Here is a 15,686-nt window from a genome sequence, read left to right as displayed (position 1 = left end):
TGCTGGTCAAGTAGGTAAGAAGCAGATAATTAGCTCCCTTGCAGTATTTCCTTTAAGGTACCTAACTAAAAGGTACCTTTTCCTCAGGTGTGAGGGAAGCTTGTATATATGTGACTGCATGCTGGATTTGATGTGAAAAACATAGACCAGAACTATGAGACATGGTAGCTGCAATATGTATCTTGAATTAATCTAGCTGGGAATTTTTGTACATGTACAAGCTAGGAAATCTCAATTGAAAAGAATGCTTTGTCTGGTAGACATATAATGTTTTGGTCTAATAGACTTTCTTGGATAACAAAACATTAGCGTTGCTTCTTGTAAATCTGAAACTGCCTCTGAGGTGGCTGGATTCAGAACCAGGTAGGGCTTCCTGACCTTTTGATTTTTACTGTAGAGGTTTGCAATAATGCAGTGAATTCTTAAATTTCTACCTTGTAATTTGATCCAGTTAAGAACAAGCAGTTGAAAACAAAGTTTTTACTGTTAAGTAGATAATCTTTATTAGCAGTGCTGGGATTGCAGTGGGGATTCTCCACCATAAGGTGTCCTAAGAATTAGCAAGGGACATCGGTTTATATATGCACAAATTATATTAATTAGATTTCCTGGAAAGGTGTATCTTAGGATAACGAGTTCCTGGAATACATTTACATAGTCCAAGCATGCATAGTCCAAATAGTGAGGGTCTTCGGTGGTTGAGAGAAGAAGTGCTCGTCTTCAGGGTGTTCACTTGTTGACCCTCTTTCCAGAGCATGTGCTGTGAAGTCCAGGTGCATTCTTCCTAAATCAGCAAAATCATCCTCCCTGTAGTAGGATATCTGTGTCCCTTTGAGTCCATCCTGTCCCTTGCCCCCCCCCCCCCTTAGTTTCCCATTCTAGGAGTTGCTCAAGTATCCATTGAAGGCCTTGAGTCTGCTATCGGTGATTACCTAGGGAGCCTAATGAGCATTTTAATGTTACCTAAACAGAGACCTAAGGAAACAGTAGAGAAGTCAGGAGTCCTTGAGAAACAAATGAAGCAAAACACAAGCAAAGCTTTCATAGATCACAGTTTAGTCTTAATAATTGTCAGAAATTAATTTGTCTGAGCCCTTTCATTCCACCCTTTTTTTTTGAGGGTGTAGTGCTTATGGTTCTATTCTTCATTTAAAGGAATTCACTATATCATGAATAGGAGTTCTAACATTGAATTGTTGAGTAAGTTACTATAACTATTACAGCTATATTTACAATCAATATAAGTAATTGTTTTAATTATCTGAAATTTGGTAACTGTGAAGTCAGCTTGTTCTGTATTTTTTTAAAGTAAGGAAGTATCGTCCTTTTGTATTTCTTGCAAAATGCCTAATTGTTGCTTTATTATTTTAAAATCCATATTTTTCCTGTTTTGTCTGTGTACAACAACTAGAATTCATAATTGCACACACACTCCTCCATGTGAAGCCAGCATTATGTGTAGAGTCATTCAGTTTTGAAGGATGACTTCAGAAATTTCAGTAATTGCCTTTTGTAATGTTTCTGTCACATCAGTTGTAGCATTTCTAATTTTTTCCACCACATTAGAGATACTTACTATAGCCTTTTCTAATTCACTGAATTCTACCTAGGGAATAAGCCATCTCAAAAGAGAGAAAGAAAGGTCGTAGACTGTATTTCTGAAGGGTTTGTTTGGTGGGGTTTTTTGTCTCTACGGGTAGTCTCACCCAACTTGCTCTATGTAATTGATGCAATTGATGTAATTGAGTAATAAAAATTATTTTAATTTGTGGAGGAATTACTCCTAATGTATATGATCCAGTCTACTATGGGGGTAGTGATTTTTCTGGCAGTATTTCTATGTAGCTAATATTACTCCTTTCTTTTAGGAACCTCCTAATATTTTCCTCTACAGCTTTTGTGTTTCTGTTGTAGCTGAAGTTGGAAGTACTAATTACACTGCAAATAATAACCTACTGAAAAGTTATCCAGAAGGGTAGTTTTCTGATCTGTTACGCATTTAATTTTTTCTTTTAATTTAGGATAATATTATAAATAAATTAATTTCATTTATTCTTGAATTTGTGGATTCTTATCCTGTTCTTTAAATTGAGTTTTGGGGTTTTAGAGATTATCCTAGGTGGTACTGAAGGGAACTGGAATGAGAGGTTTGTAACAGTACTATGTCTTGGAAGTTTAGTACATACTTAACAGTTTTTTCTTACAATGTTGCTTACAGTTTGCTTACATTACCGTCTCATCTGTGTGTGGGAGTGTTTCTTTTGCTCCCATTCTGAAACTTACCCAGCTTCTTTCTGAAGTGCAAGGTTCTGTCATTTGTTTACTAATGAGTAAGATATTTCTGGATATAAAGTGGTCTTTAAAGTCTTGTAGAGTCATCCTCTGACTTCAGTGGCAAAACGTTTGCTGTGACTTGCTTGCTGACCTCATTGTACAATGGTTTTTCTCCCTTTGGTGTGGCGCTTTAATTTGGAAGCAGCTTTGTAATGCAAGTGTACATATGTAATTGCTTGTCAGGTTGATCAGTGTTGTTTCATTATTCCCTTGCGTTCATAGTTGTAGGCATCTTAGGATAGGGACCATGGTTTTGTTCCATTGGTGAAATTTAACTGAAAGACAGGGTCTAGTGAATAGAATCATAGACTAGTTTAGTGACTTCTGGAAATCACTGGACTTGCTAGTTACACCAGCATTAATAATATTGTTTTGCTGAACTGCTCTTTAAAGATCTGTCTCTTATGGTGCTTGGCAGACCTTTCCATAGATCTAAGTAATGCTTAGAATAGAAGCCTGCTTTGATTCCTGTTAAATTCTTCCCCACTTCCACATTCATATGCCAAATGACTACAAAAAAAAATCTGTTCTGTGTTGCTAACAAAAAACCTTCAGAGTTCCTGTTCTGTTGACCATTATTACTTCTTCTGAATCTTCAGTCTTTTATACTGTAGGGATGAATCTGGGATGTGTGTAGCTGTGGACCCTACAGAAAGATGTTCAGTGTTTTAATTTCCTTCTCTTAGATTTGTGGCAAGCTGTTAACCTCAGGCAGTTTTTTCAGAAGACTAAAGAGTTTAGCATGACTTAATTCTTCAGAATCTCAGGACTTGTCTTGTAGCAGAAGTCCATAATTACCAGCTAAAAATAACATTGAATTGGGATTTCAAGTAGCAGCCAGGAAACAAACTCAAAAATGGGTATTAGTGATAAGGTAATAAACATCAATTGAAAATTTCAGTGTTAAGGTAAAGCAATTATTCACACTTGAGCAAGAAGTTAGTATGTCTTATCTTTTGTATTGTGTGGAAATCAAATGAAAACATTCATGTACAAACTTCAAATCTAATTATTACACTAGACCTTGGACTTCATTACATTAAGAAAGGAGATAGCATGTTCTTCAGTAACTTATATAATGCTTTTTCCACTAGGTTTAATAACAAAGTTACAATTTTTGTTGTAGGATGGAAGAGCAGCATCTGCAGTTGTAGTTTGTTCTTTTCTGTGCTTCTGTCGTCTCTTCACTACTGCTGAAGCTGCAGTTTATATGTTCAGTATGAAGCGCTGTCCTCCTGGCATTTGGCCTTCTCATAAAAGGTATGGTAGCAGTCTGTAGGATACTGTTGAAGCAAGTATATATGCAATTACGAGTATGCTACTATTTTAGGAAGATAAATTATTTCAATAATATGTGTTCAAACAGCAAAATACTCGGAAAAATAGATGTATCATGGGCAGAGAAAGTAGTTCTGAATTTTGTGAGCTCATTGTGTTCACCCATTTTTAGGATTTGGTTCTCTGGCTAAACTAGTACCTTTTGGTTTTGGCAGATACATTGAATACATGTGTGACATGATGGCTGAAGAACCCATTATTCCTCACAGCAAGCCTATCCTTGTCAGATCAATCATTATGACTCCAGTTCCTCTTTTCAGTAAGCAGCGTAATGGCTGCAGGCCTTTTTGTGAGGTTTATGTGGGAGATGACAGAGTAACCACTACCTCCCAGGAATATGACAAAATGAAGTAAGTACATCTTATGATTTGCTCTGAAACAGCGTGCTGTGTTTTTGCAGACTAAAATATGAAGTCCTTACTGGGAGGTGAAAGCATGATTTTGCATGTGCCAGTTCAGCAGAAAGCTTTTTTAATGTATGGAATGGCTCCTCTATCCCCTTCTTGAAAAGTAAATCATTGGAAAGAGAAAACATGGTTATAATAGCAGTTTGGATCTCCTACTGCAGAAAGTGGGATGGTGGTAGAGTGGTACGGTAGGCATTGGGAAGCCGTGGTGAGCAAGACCCTCTTTCCTCTCACTCAGTGTGGTGTAAATGAGAAGGCTGACTCCTGGTGTACATGTACTGAACTGAACATCGTATCTCAGTAATGGAAACAGTAAGGATCGCCTTAAGCACTGTAGTGTAAGGGGAGTACTTATTAGCTCCTGTACAGCTGTGGTGTCTGCTGTTGTAATACAGCACAGGAATAGCAGTACTAGTGTAGATAGGCACAGGCAGAGGAAAAAGAAGATAATTCTAAAGTTTTTCTAGCTTTCCTATAAATCCAAGCCCCAAAAGGAGTTTAATGAACTTGAGGAGAGCAGAACAGAAACAGCTATGTGGCGTTACAACATTTTCTGCTGATTTTCTCTACCACTGTCCCTCAGTGGGAGTCCTCCATGTCACAGCAGTGCAGCTACAGTTTCTCTCTGCACTTTTCTTTGAAACAGCTTCATTTATAATATGCATTTCCCAGTAGCTTGTTGAAGTCACATTTCTCCTGTATTTAATTTGAGACCTATAAGCCTCCTGTTGCTCTGCTGTAGGCAACTGTTAATCTTGTTACTTTTACAGCAGCTTTTAAGTTTTAATCATTTAGAGTGAATTCTTTATCCTTGAAGCAGATTTTTATGGGTTGGTATTGAAGGCCTTGGAGAAACCAAGCTAACCATAAGGTAATGTACTATTTTCTTTTACACAAAATTAACTGTGGGTTTTTTGTGTGTGGTTTGTTTTGTTGTTTTTTTTTTTTTTGTCAGGGAGTTTAAAATTGAAGATGGGAAAGCAGTAATTCCACTAGGTATAACAGTTCAGGGAGATGTTCTCATTGTGATCTACCATGCCAGGTCAACACTAGGAGGCCGGCTACAAGCCAAGGTAATGATAAATTTAACAGCCTACAAGGAAGAATTGTTTTTTCTTGTTGCAGTTTTGTATCATACTTGTATTTGTGATCTCATTAAGTATATGGCTTTATTTGCTATTCTTTGTTCAAAGAAATGTGTGAGGCTTTCATGTACTTGGCAATTCAGCCTTTTCAAAACTAGTAAGTATGTCCATTCTTAGTGCTCTGCATGTAGATTCTTCAGTAAGCATTTCTGGAAATTACTTCAGTAGTGACAGTTATTTGCATGGAAAGCCTCCAGCTTTTTTGGGGGGCAGTGATGGTTATCTGTTACTTTGTACAACAAGCCAGAACTTCTTAGTTCTGTGTACACAAACTGCAATCAAAGGAAAAATATCACTCAGTAGAAAAGTGGAATTTCAGGGACTACCTGTACAAAATATGCTAGAAAAATCCATGTGATTTTGTACCCTATTACTAGAGCCAGGTCGAGCATTTATAAATTTTCTTACTGGTTTTTGTTCTCTTAATGAGAATGCATGTCTCCTTTTTTTAATTCAACTATGTATGTGACTGTATCGCAAGATAACAAAAAACTTGCTAATGAAGCCTGTCTTCAAATTTCTAAAAAGGAAGTATTTTTTTTCTCCAGATGAGTAACCCAAATTAAACTTAGAGATCCATGTAAAAGATAGGAAGGGGTAGTGAAGAGTTTAGGATAACTTGGAGCATTGTGAAAATTGATCCAGGGGTTCTTCAGTTGCCATACATTTGAGGCAAACAAGCATGTTTATACATATCTACCACTACTGAAATAAATTGTTTTCCCTGTGTTTTTTCTACTTTCTATGTAGGAAGGTATCAGATCTTGTCATGTTGCACAGGTTCAAGACATTCTTAATGTCCCCAGAGTGCTATGGGCCAGATCTTTCAGAACACCTCAAAACTGAAAGCTTAGTGAAGTGGTCTTTAATGTGCAAAAATAATGGCTTATTATGGCTTAAGATCTTCAGTGGAGAAGGCATACAATAGGGGAGAATTCAGCCAAGGTTAGCTTATACTTATGCAGTCTCAGTTTCAGTGATGATAGGGTTTCCTTGTGGTTTCTCTGGTTTCTGTGGTTTCCAGTTCATTGATTGGAAAATGTTAGCATTTTCTCATCCAACTGCTATAACACATGATATATCAACAGTGTTTGTGGTGATCGTGGAGCTCTGACGGAACAATATTCAGTGTGTCCCCTGAAGCTCTCTGCGGAACTCCTACAGAGATCAACCCCCACATTTCAATATTGCTGTTAAGTGCCTAGAGCTGGGCATTGGGAATGTCTCCCACTTCTTCACAGTCAATTTGAGAGAGGATTTAGTTTATCTTCTAGGAAATCTCTTCTGTAGCAAGGGATTAAGGAAACTGATTTAATAGGTTATTCCAGTTTTCATATGTAGTTTGTGGTAGGTATGGATGGATCAGAGGAACTCTCTCCAGTTTGTCCATGTCTCTCTTGTGCTGAGGAGCCCAGCACTGGACACAGGACCTTTAGTTGTGGCCTCACTAGTGCTGCATAGAGGAGAAAGATCCCCTTTCTCAACTTGCTGGCAGTGCTTTGCCTGTTACTTGACTTCTGGTTATAATGTTTAATAAATGCTCATTTACGAGGAAAGCTTTTGTTAAAGGATTTCACCAGATTGTGGGTATCTAGGCTGGCTTTATTAACAACTCAGAATTGGGCTGCCACCTCAGTGAGTGGCAACAGCTAACAAAAAGCACACTCTATATGTATGATATAACATACAATACAAAGAGTCTTTGGTGATTTTCCAGGAACTTTCAACTCTCAATTCATCATCTGTTTCAAAAGTCCATTGTATTCCACAGTTTCGACTAGTTCTTATCGTTCTGTTCTAATTCCTCTTCGGACACTGCTGCTCACTGCTGCAGTCTTTGGTCATCGTGGTTACTTATCTTCTTAGCAATCTTCATCATAATTCACTTTTAGACTTCTGAGAAAAGACTCAAAAAGTTCTATTTAACATATACTTTATCTATGTCTAGCTTTTCATTATCTAGCCTTTCTAAGTTGCCTGAACTGTCAGTATTGTTCTTAAAGCACCTGTGCTCTATTAATTAAGCCTATTAAACAATATTTATTAATTATTCCTGCTATTAATACTACCCTAAGAGAAAAGAATTTTCTAAAGCTTGTTTCTTTTACAGCTTTCATGGTTCAATTTTATTATATCATATTTACTGTACTATTGCTTCATTACTTGCTTTATATGGAAGGACTGTCCTTACTATTCCACGTGTTCTGTAAGTAAAGCCAGGGAATGAATACATTGCTGATTTATCAGTTTGCTGAAATTTGGATTTGTGCAAGACCAGGAACTACATCAGTCTTCTATAGTAGCATTTTCTGGATTCTCATGTGCTGATCAGGCACTTTCTTTCAGAAGAGGTGGGAAAGTTGAATGGTTATAATCAATCAGTTTGGAAAAGCCCTGTAATTCTGTCTGGGACAAATGGTTGACTTAAGCTGCATAGAAAAAAGAACTCTTTGCATGTCTTACAAATTGTCCTTTTAAATGTGCTACATTTAAAACTGTTCTGAATGGACTCTTTTATATATGACATATTTCTTAATTAGTGTATTCCATAATGAGTTTTTCTGAGTGTATTATTATCAGAAAAGGTCATGCAGTTTCATCCTCTAGAACAGGGTCTGGAAATACTTAAGCTTTTGATGGTCTGAGGTTACTGTTGACATATATCTGGTTCATGGTCTTTTGGTTTGTTTCCGGTAGTAATAGATTTATCTACATTCTGTCTTAAACTGAATTTAAATTTCAAGATAAAGTATACATGGAATTAAACAAGTGGTAGAAAAATAAATACTTCTAAATATTTTAAATGCTAAAAATACTTGCATTATATTAAAGGCAGAACACTCTGCATACTGTTGGTGTGGATTTATGCCGTTTCCCTGTATTTCTTGTTTTAAACAGATGGCTTCAATGAAGATGTTTCAGATTCAGTTCCACACAGGTTTTGTGCCCCGAAATGCCACCACAGTGAAATTTGCCAAGTATGTTGACACCCTTTTGTGGGAGATTGGAAGAATTCTTCTTTGAAACAGTTTAACCTGCCAAGCTAACATATGGTGGGGGAAGGAAATACAGTCAATGTAGGAAGTAAATGACTTTGATTGCAAGAAGATTCTTTGTTTTCTCACCTCCAGGAAACTGAAGGCTTTGTTCATGATACAAAAACAGATTCTCTACCAAAATAACACTTGTTTAAAATATATGGAAAAAATAAGCAACTACAGCATGTTTTAAGCCTTATACTAATTGCTATAAAGTTTAAATTCAGTGCAGTCCAAGACAAAACTAGTTAGACATCAGTATCAACAAGCTACTTTTATGTATCTTTGCAGGTATGATCTGGATGCCTGTGATATACAAGAAAAATATCCTGATTTATTTCAAGTCAATCTGGAAGTAGAGGTGGAACCCAGAGATAGACCTAGCTGTGAACAGCCACCATGGGACAATATGAATATAAAGGGACTGAATCCCAAGATTCTTTTCTCCACCCGAGAGGAACAGCAAGAGATTTTATCAAAATTTGGTAATGAATCTCTTGAAAAACTAGGGAACATGATAAAAATTTCTACTGTACTTAGTGTTTGAGGCTTATGTTTCATTTCTGATGTTCTTTTAAGTGACATTTAAAAGGGATTTTTGTAACTATAACTTAAAAATGGCATTGTATGAAGGAGTATAAATTATCCTCAATAATGTACTATAATTATCTTTGGTTTACCTCCACTGTCATTACATTTGCTTGCTTTAAAGCTCTGAATATACTCTTTGCAGGGATTTTAACAAATGGAATTGTGACAGCCAGAATTTGTAGGCAGAATGTCTTGAAAGAGTTGTATTTGCCTAAACTGGCACCATTATCACTTCACTTAAAATCACCTGAGCATTCCTCTCAAATGGTCTTAAATATGAAAGTGTTTATCAAGATCCTTCTTATGTATAGCCAAGTAATGTTGTAATTCAATTTCTCAACTTCTCCAGTGTGATCCAGCAGACATTTAGGTTTTTTAATACTACATATTCTGTGCTTCATCTGTAGATGTCTGCATTAATTCCAGTTAATGCTGTTTAGTATCTTTCTTCTGGTATCAGTAATTAGCTTTGACATTTTCATTAAGGCTCTTGAGCCTTCTCTGTGCTTCCAGAATAAAAAGCACAATGGAGATTGTGGTGATTTTAGCACACCATACATGAGATCTTACTCTCTGCTCCTAATAATGGTACATGTTAATTACATTTCTTTTGATACAAGGTAATGGCTGCTATCTTTTTTTTTTTTTTTCAGGATATGTTTGGTTTATATTATGATTTGGGTAATTTTCTATTTAAGTTAGTTTATGTAGATTTTAAAAAATCCTAGTGTGAACACAGCTCAGCACACTAAAGTTAATGTGTTACAGTGATAATGAGAATCTGTTCAAGCTGCTCCTATTCAAGTCACTTTTACTTTTTGATTGCTGAATGAACTGTAAGGGTTTCAGATAATGTTGAAAATATTTCTTAAAACTAGTGGGAACAGAATAGTACAAGAGAAGGTGCTGTGAACTGGTCTTATAAAACTTGCCTTACTGAAATAGAATTTGCAGTATTTCATTAATCATGATCTTTCATCTGTGTTTTCAGGGACAGACTATTTTTTACAGCATCTCTGTAAGCTACAACTGAGTATGTAGAAGGAGGGTAAAAAAGTGCTCTACCTGTTTGGTATTTAGACAAATAGCTTCCTCCCAAGCATTCATCCCATTCTTTTCAAACAGTGGCTGAATACATATTATTTTAGGGAGTCTTCTTATTTGCCTTGAGGAAACTTCCTTTTTGAAAGATTATACAGCATTAGCTAACTCGGCTCAACTCAGTCTTGCACAAGAGTCACTCAATATCTGATCTCAGTAAAATAAGAAATACAAGTAGTTGCAGCACACTGTGCATTGATTAACTCCTCTGAGATGTTTATCTCCATGTTCTTTGACTAGTTTTTTTCTATAGCTGTATTTGCTCTTTTCTGATGTTCTGTTCCTTACTGCAGATGCTGTTAATTGCTCTTGCATATTTTAGGGATGGGTGGTACAAGTGAGGTGTTAATTACAGTTTCCTACAAATGTAAATAGAATGCTTGAGGTTTTTTCTATAATCTCATTTAATTTAGTGTTATAGCTGAAAATAGGGTCCTAAAAGCTTTTTCAGTTGAAACAAACTTAACAGTGAGATTTTAAATGGGGAGTGGGGGTGGGAATTTGCCTTGGCAGAGCAAGAGATACTTTGAGGTGGTTGTCTTAGTATAGGAGTCAGTCTGCACGTCAAATACCAGCTGCTATGACGAGGATTGGAGTTTTAGAAGTTTAAGGGTTCTGGCTTAAAATCTGTTTTATAGGGAAACCGGAGCTGCCTAGACAACCGGGTTCAACTGCACAGTATGAAGCAGAAACATCTCAGCTGGAGCAGTCTTCAGAAAGTGCACCTACTGATACAGAATCCCCACATAGCAGTAGCACTGATGCAAATAACTTCTTTCATTCTCTGGACTGGAAAGGTACAGGTTCTCCTCTGAAATAACTCTGTTTTATGTTTGTCTTGTGCAACCTTCCAATAAGTGCCTTCTTATGCAATAAAAGTCACTATTTCACCAGTCCATGAGAAAAAGCTATATAAAGGGTTAATCTGGAGAGCTCACCAAGTGGTTATTCTGCTTCATTTGGATAAACACCAAGTAGTGGTTTTTGGTTTTCTGTGTAACTTAAATACTGAGCTAAACTTTTGTTTTCCTGCAAAAATCTTAACTTTAAAGGCAAGGAAGCCTTTGCATTCCTACTACCACACTTAGGCTGGCTGAGGAATAAAGAAAACAAAGTAGACTAGCCAGTGGAGTCAAAATCAGTATGTATGGACTGAGAAAATGTAATTTTATTTTGTGTGTAATTCCTTTTTCTGGGTTTTGCTTTGTTGGCAAAAACTGCTCAGCAACTGTTTATGCTGTTATTGAATGCTGTCATTGAGTGGAGCAGCACTTACTGAGTGATTCTCTAAGCCATAAGTGGTATGATTCCTGAGGTGAATGTCCAAGTCAGTCACATTTAAAAAAAATTTCATAGTACCTACCCTTGCAGAGTGGTAAGTAAGGTAGTGAGCTGCCCCTTTGGCTGACATGTGCAGAGGCAACAGTTCATTTTTCATGAAGTCTTCTGTGAGTTTTGATTAATCAAGGATTGATTTCATGTGATCTCACCATGTAAGTCTGTCTTATTATTGGCAGAAGAATCCGATAATCTAAAGTTGTTATTTCTTTTTAAGAAGGAAAATGTCCAGAAAGTGGAATAGAGGACAGTTCATCTAAAAATGATCGTGTTCAGCTATCTGATGACAGGGAAGAGAGTGATCCTTCAGATGAGGAATTCCCTACATTTTTAGGTGAAGAAAGTGCAGTAATTGTTGATGAAAAAGACTCTATAGCACCAGAAGGAGACTTGCTTTTTGAAGCCAATTCTGAAGCTCAATCTACACTGTTAGAAAAATCTCTTCCTGAAGAGAATGTAGACTTACTGGGACTAGACTTTGATATTTCACCAGAACAGAAACAACCTATCTCAGGAATAAACTCTTCATCAAGTAATGCGGACTTACTAAACAATCTGTTTGTGGGTAATGTATCAGAGATTTCAGAAGAACCCACTGGAGATCTCCTTGGACAAGGAACAGATTTCTTTTTCAGCAGTCAGTGTCCACCTGCTACTCAGGGTACGTCTTCAGCAGCAGCCATGTCTTCAGGTACGTAAACTTAACATTAGTACTCTTTGGCTGGCCAACAGTTTAAAAACTGTTGCTTGCTGTATGCTTGGAAAATTAGTACCATATTTTGATCCATACACTGAAAACATGTTGATCTATAGTAAGAATCTGCATAGAATAAGTGGTTTTACTGCATGAAGGAGAGAAGTATCTGGTAATAAACAGCAATTTTGTTATGTTGGCAATATTCTATTAGTTTTAAACCATGTAAACAGAAAAGAATCAGATTTTGAATTTAAAGGACATTCAGTATACATAAAGAATCCATAGCTTTCCCATACAAACATTATGTGCTAGATCCTTTTCTAAATCCACATGTAAATAACTTCTCTGGCTAGGAGTTTTAATATTTTAGTACTATCTTGCACTTTATGTAAAGCAGTAGCATTAGATGTGGTACAGAGCTGTGATGCTTAGGCCAAATATTTGTGTGGGATTTTTGAGTCTTAATCATGTAAAACTGCTAGACAACTGGAAATCCTGTAGATTACTGTTCAAACCAGTAGGATAATGGTACTGCTAAAAGATGTTTTTATTGCGGGTTTTACTGATGTTGGCATATCTGTATCCTGAATGAGAATGTTGCACACTGCTGTCTATTTGGTATTTAAAACAAGGTGTTTTAGTTTAGAGGTTCTGTCCCTCTTACCAATAGATAGGTAGCTCTGTCACATGATTAAATTTTTGGGAATAGCAGTTCTCTGCCTGAAGTTAGTAGTAAAATTTTTGGGAATATTACTCTATCTGGGAAACTTTTTAGAAGGTTTATCTTATTTGCACAAGATCATTCACTTGGACTAAAAGCTTTAATCTACACATATCTGAAAAATATTTTAAATTTTCTAAATAGGTGATTTAAAATATTCATTTCTTTTGAAGCAACTCAGTATTGAACTTTGTTACTGCAGTCAGTGAGAAATCACTTTACTTTTTTACATAGGCAGAAGTCTATAAAAGAGAAGCTTTATTACTTTATCTATCTTTGACTTTCTTATTTACTCCGTGAAACACCTGCGCAGTAGTCATGTATGTATCTCATTCTATCTTTGAATTGGCTAAGAGAAAGGTAATTGCAGAAGTGAGACTATTTAGCCACTGTTGTGTTCAGTTTGAACATCAAACTTGTACTTGAGGTTTTGTGTACATACAGTGCTATAGTAAGATAGCTTGATGACAGTCCAGGGTTTGTTTCTTGAAGTGTTTGAGTCCTGTACAATATGGTCATCTCAGGATGTGCTAGGGCACTGTGGCAGGATTATTCCTTCTCTTCAGCTTCTGAGTGAATCTGCCAGGAGTCCCTGGGCTTTTGAGGATTTTGACCCTAGAGGGCAGGAGAAATGGGAAGATTTTGAGCCATAATTCCAGCTGACTGACACGTTAACCCATGCTGACTGTAAATGCTCTTCCAATTAGTTTTTATTTTGCTGTAATCACTAGAGACCTCTGTTGAAAGCCTTGCTTCTGTTCATTTTCATTCTTGAGTTGACACACTTTCTGCCCAGAGTCCCCAGTGCCTTCAAATCTAAAGTGGTAATATGAATGTTTCACTTGATATTCTTTCTAGTAGTTTAATAGTCTGTTTTGTTTCAATTCTTTGGAGGTTTGGCATTATAGAGCATTTAACAAATGTAATTCTTCTGTTTGTATGCAGACGATCGCTGAAATTTAAGGTGTCTTATGGATGAAATAAAAAATTTTATTGAATATATGAAGCCTTGTTAAGGATTTGTATTTGAAGACATAGCTGTCTGTATTGTGCGTGGTTGAAATACTTCTTGTACCAACATTAAAGTGCAGATGTCTAGAGGAAGGGACAGATGGTGATTCTTTGCCACGAAAAATTGTCAAAAGACTGCTGCCAGCATGAAGACAGCAACATGAACTCTAGTTTTTGTCTGTCTCTAAAGGAGAACAGCTTTTTCAACTTTGTTTACTCTAAAATGTGGCATAAGATAATTTTGTTTTCTGCTTCCTTTTTTAGCTGATCCTTTTGACCCATTCACAATGCCATCGAGTTCAGAAAATCAAGCCATGTCTGGTCCAGACATCTTTGGGGACTTTCTTAATCCAACCTCAACAGCAACTGCTACTACAGTTCATTCCACACACAGTTCACTTCCACCTTCTTCTAGCTCAGATTTCTTAAATATAGGTAAGTGTGCTTCTGGAGTTCCGTTCCTCAGTTTCTGCTACACTGTTCACTTCTCTTTCAGCTTAGTTAAGGTGGATTAGTGTCTTAGTAGATCCACTTGTTTTGACTGCTCTTTTAATTAGATCTGTGTTCTGGGAACACAGATGCAAATGCACCAAGTAACAAGGGTTTCCTGTATAATGTCATGCTAATGTTTATGATACAAGAGGATTTCTAGCATTGCTAATGTTGTGTTAGGAGCTGGAGTTTCCTCTGTGAGCTCTTAGAACTGACTGTACACAAAAACCTACAAACTTACCTTCTAGATGGCAGAATGATATTTTGATTGTATTCAGATTTAAAAGATTTTCTCGAAGCCTTGGAAAAAAAATGAGCAAGTCAAGTTATAGTATATCCAGTTCTTAAAATGCAAGCTGAGGCTAGCTTGGACCTTCTTGACCTGAATACATCCTGGCAGTATACTTATGGAGTACATTATGTAATATTCTAATCTTATTTGGTTTATTTAATTTCTCTGATGTATTCTTGGTGAAGCCTTTTTCTCATGCATTTATTTTTAAATCTATTCATCTTTAAACAAAGTTTTGTGATATTCAGTCTTCCTATATCTTTATCCTAAACACACTATTTCCAAAGTGTTATGAAATGGAGCTTCTAAGCATGCTCATTCTATAGAGAAACTTACCCTTGCAAAAATGGTGGAGTGGTAGAGCCAGAAGTGTTCCTTTTAAAATCTGACTTCCAAAGAAAAGTGTGAGTCTTATCCCTAGGGATGAGAGTTGTGGTCAGTCTGTAATAGCTCTTCTCTGCTCTTTTTTATCCTCACACTGTTCCCCTGCTCCTGCTTAGGTTCTTCCCATGGGATGCAGTCTTTCAGGTACTGTAGTGTACAGTCCTTCAGGAAAAAGGCTGCTGAAGTGTGGGCCCCCCAGGGGCTGCAGCTCCTGCCAGGAGCCTGCTGCTGCCTGGTCTCCTCTTTGTGGGCTGCAGCTTCATCCCGGGCATGTCTACTTGCATGGGGTCCTCCACAAGCTGCAGTGTGGATACTAGCTGCAGTGTAGTCTTCTCCATGGGCTGCAGGGGAATCTGCTCTGGCATCTGGAGCACCTCCTCCCCTGCTGCCTTCACTGACCTTGGTGTCTCCAGGACTGTACCTCTTACTTTTGTCACTCTGCTCTTAGCTGCTGTGCAGTGTTTTTTACCCTTTCTTACATACGTTTTCCCAGAGGCAACACCATCTTGGCTGAGGAGCTCAGCTGTGTCCTGTGGTGGGTCTGTTGGAGCTGGCTGTGTCCAGCACAGACCAGCCCAGGCCTCTCCTAGCAGAGGCCACCCCTGCAGACCCTCACTTAATTTGAAGTGGTTAGAAATGGTGGTATTGCATTCCTCACCCTGAATCCAGGAGTGTTTTCTTCCCAGGACTTACTGCATGTGGTTTTGAGTTGTCCCTCCTTGTTGGACAGTCAGTCTAGTTGACCCTGCCTCTGAGTGATGCAGTCTGAGTGTTAGCTACAGAGAAACTGGATAAAG

The 15,686-nt window shown here is 37.3% G+C and overlaps 1 protein-coding gene across 4 annotated transcripts in view; it reads left to right on the top strand.

Moving 5' to 3' along the window:
• Positions 1–15,686, top strand: part of GAK (cyclin G associated kinase) — a 75,029-nt gene that overhangs the window by 37,730 nt on the left and 21,613 nt on the right. The window contains exons 15-23 of one of the 4 annotated variants that reach the window (XM_074933140.1): positions 3,461–3,594; positions 3,828–4,022; positions 5,035–5,152; positions 7,335–7,430; positions 8,123–8,202; positions 8,554–8,747; positions 10,593–10,751; positions 11,513–11,983; positions 13,986–14,156. In XM_074933140.1, the coding sequence (XP_074789241.1) occupies positions 3,461–3,594; positions 3,828–4,022; positions 5,035–5,152; positions 7,335–7,430; positions 8,123–8,202; positions 8,554–8,747; positions 10,593–10,751; positions 11,513–11,983; positions 13,986–14,156 (1,618 nt within the window). Of the gene's footprint in view, positions 1–3,460; positions 3,595–3,827; positions 4,023–5,034; positions 5,153–7,334; positions 7,431–8,122; positions 8,203–8,553; positions 8,748–10,592; positions 10,752–11,509; positions 11,984–13,985; positions 14,157–15,686 lie in introns of all 4 variants that reach the window. The other 3 variants (XM_074933139.1, XM_074933142.1, XM_074933141.1) reach the window with 3 other exon arrangements.

The sequence above is a fragment of the Athene noctua genome, chromosome Z, assembly GCF_965140245.1.
Source record: "Athene noctua chromosome Z, bAthNoc1.hap1.1, whole genome shotgun sequence".
Taxonomy (NCBI): domain Eukaryota; kingdom Metazoa; phylum Chordata; class Aves; order Strigiformes; family Strigidae; genus Athene; species Athene noctua.
This window is presented reverse-complemented; position numbering and strand designations above follow the sequence as displayed.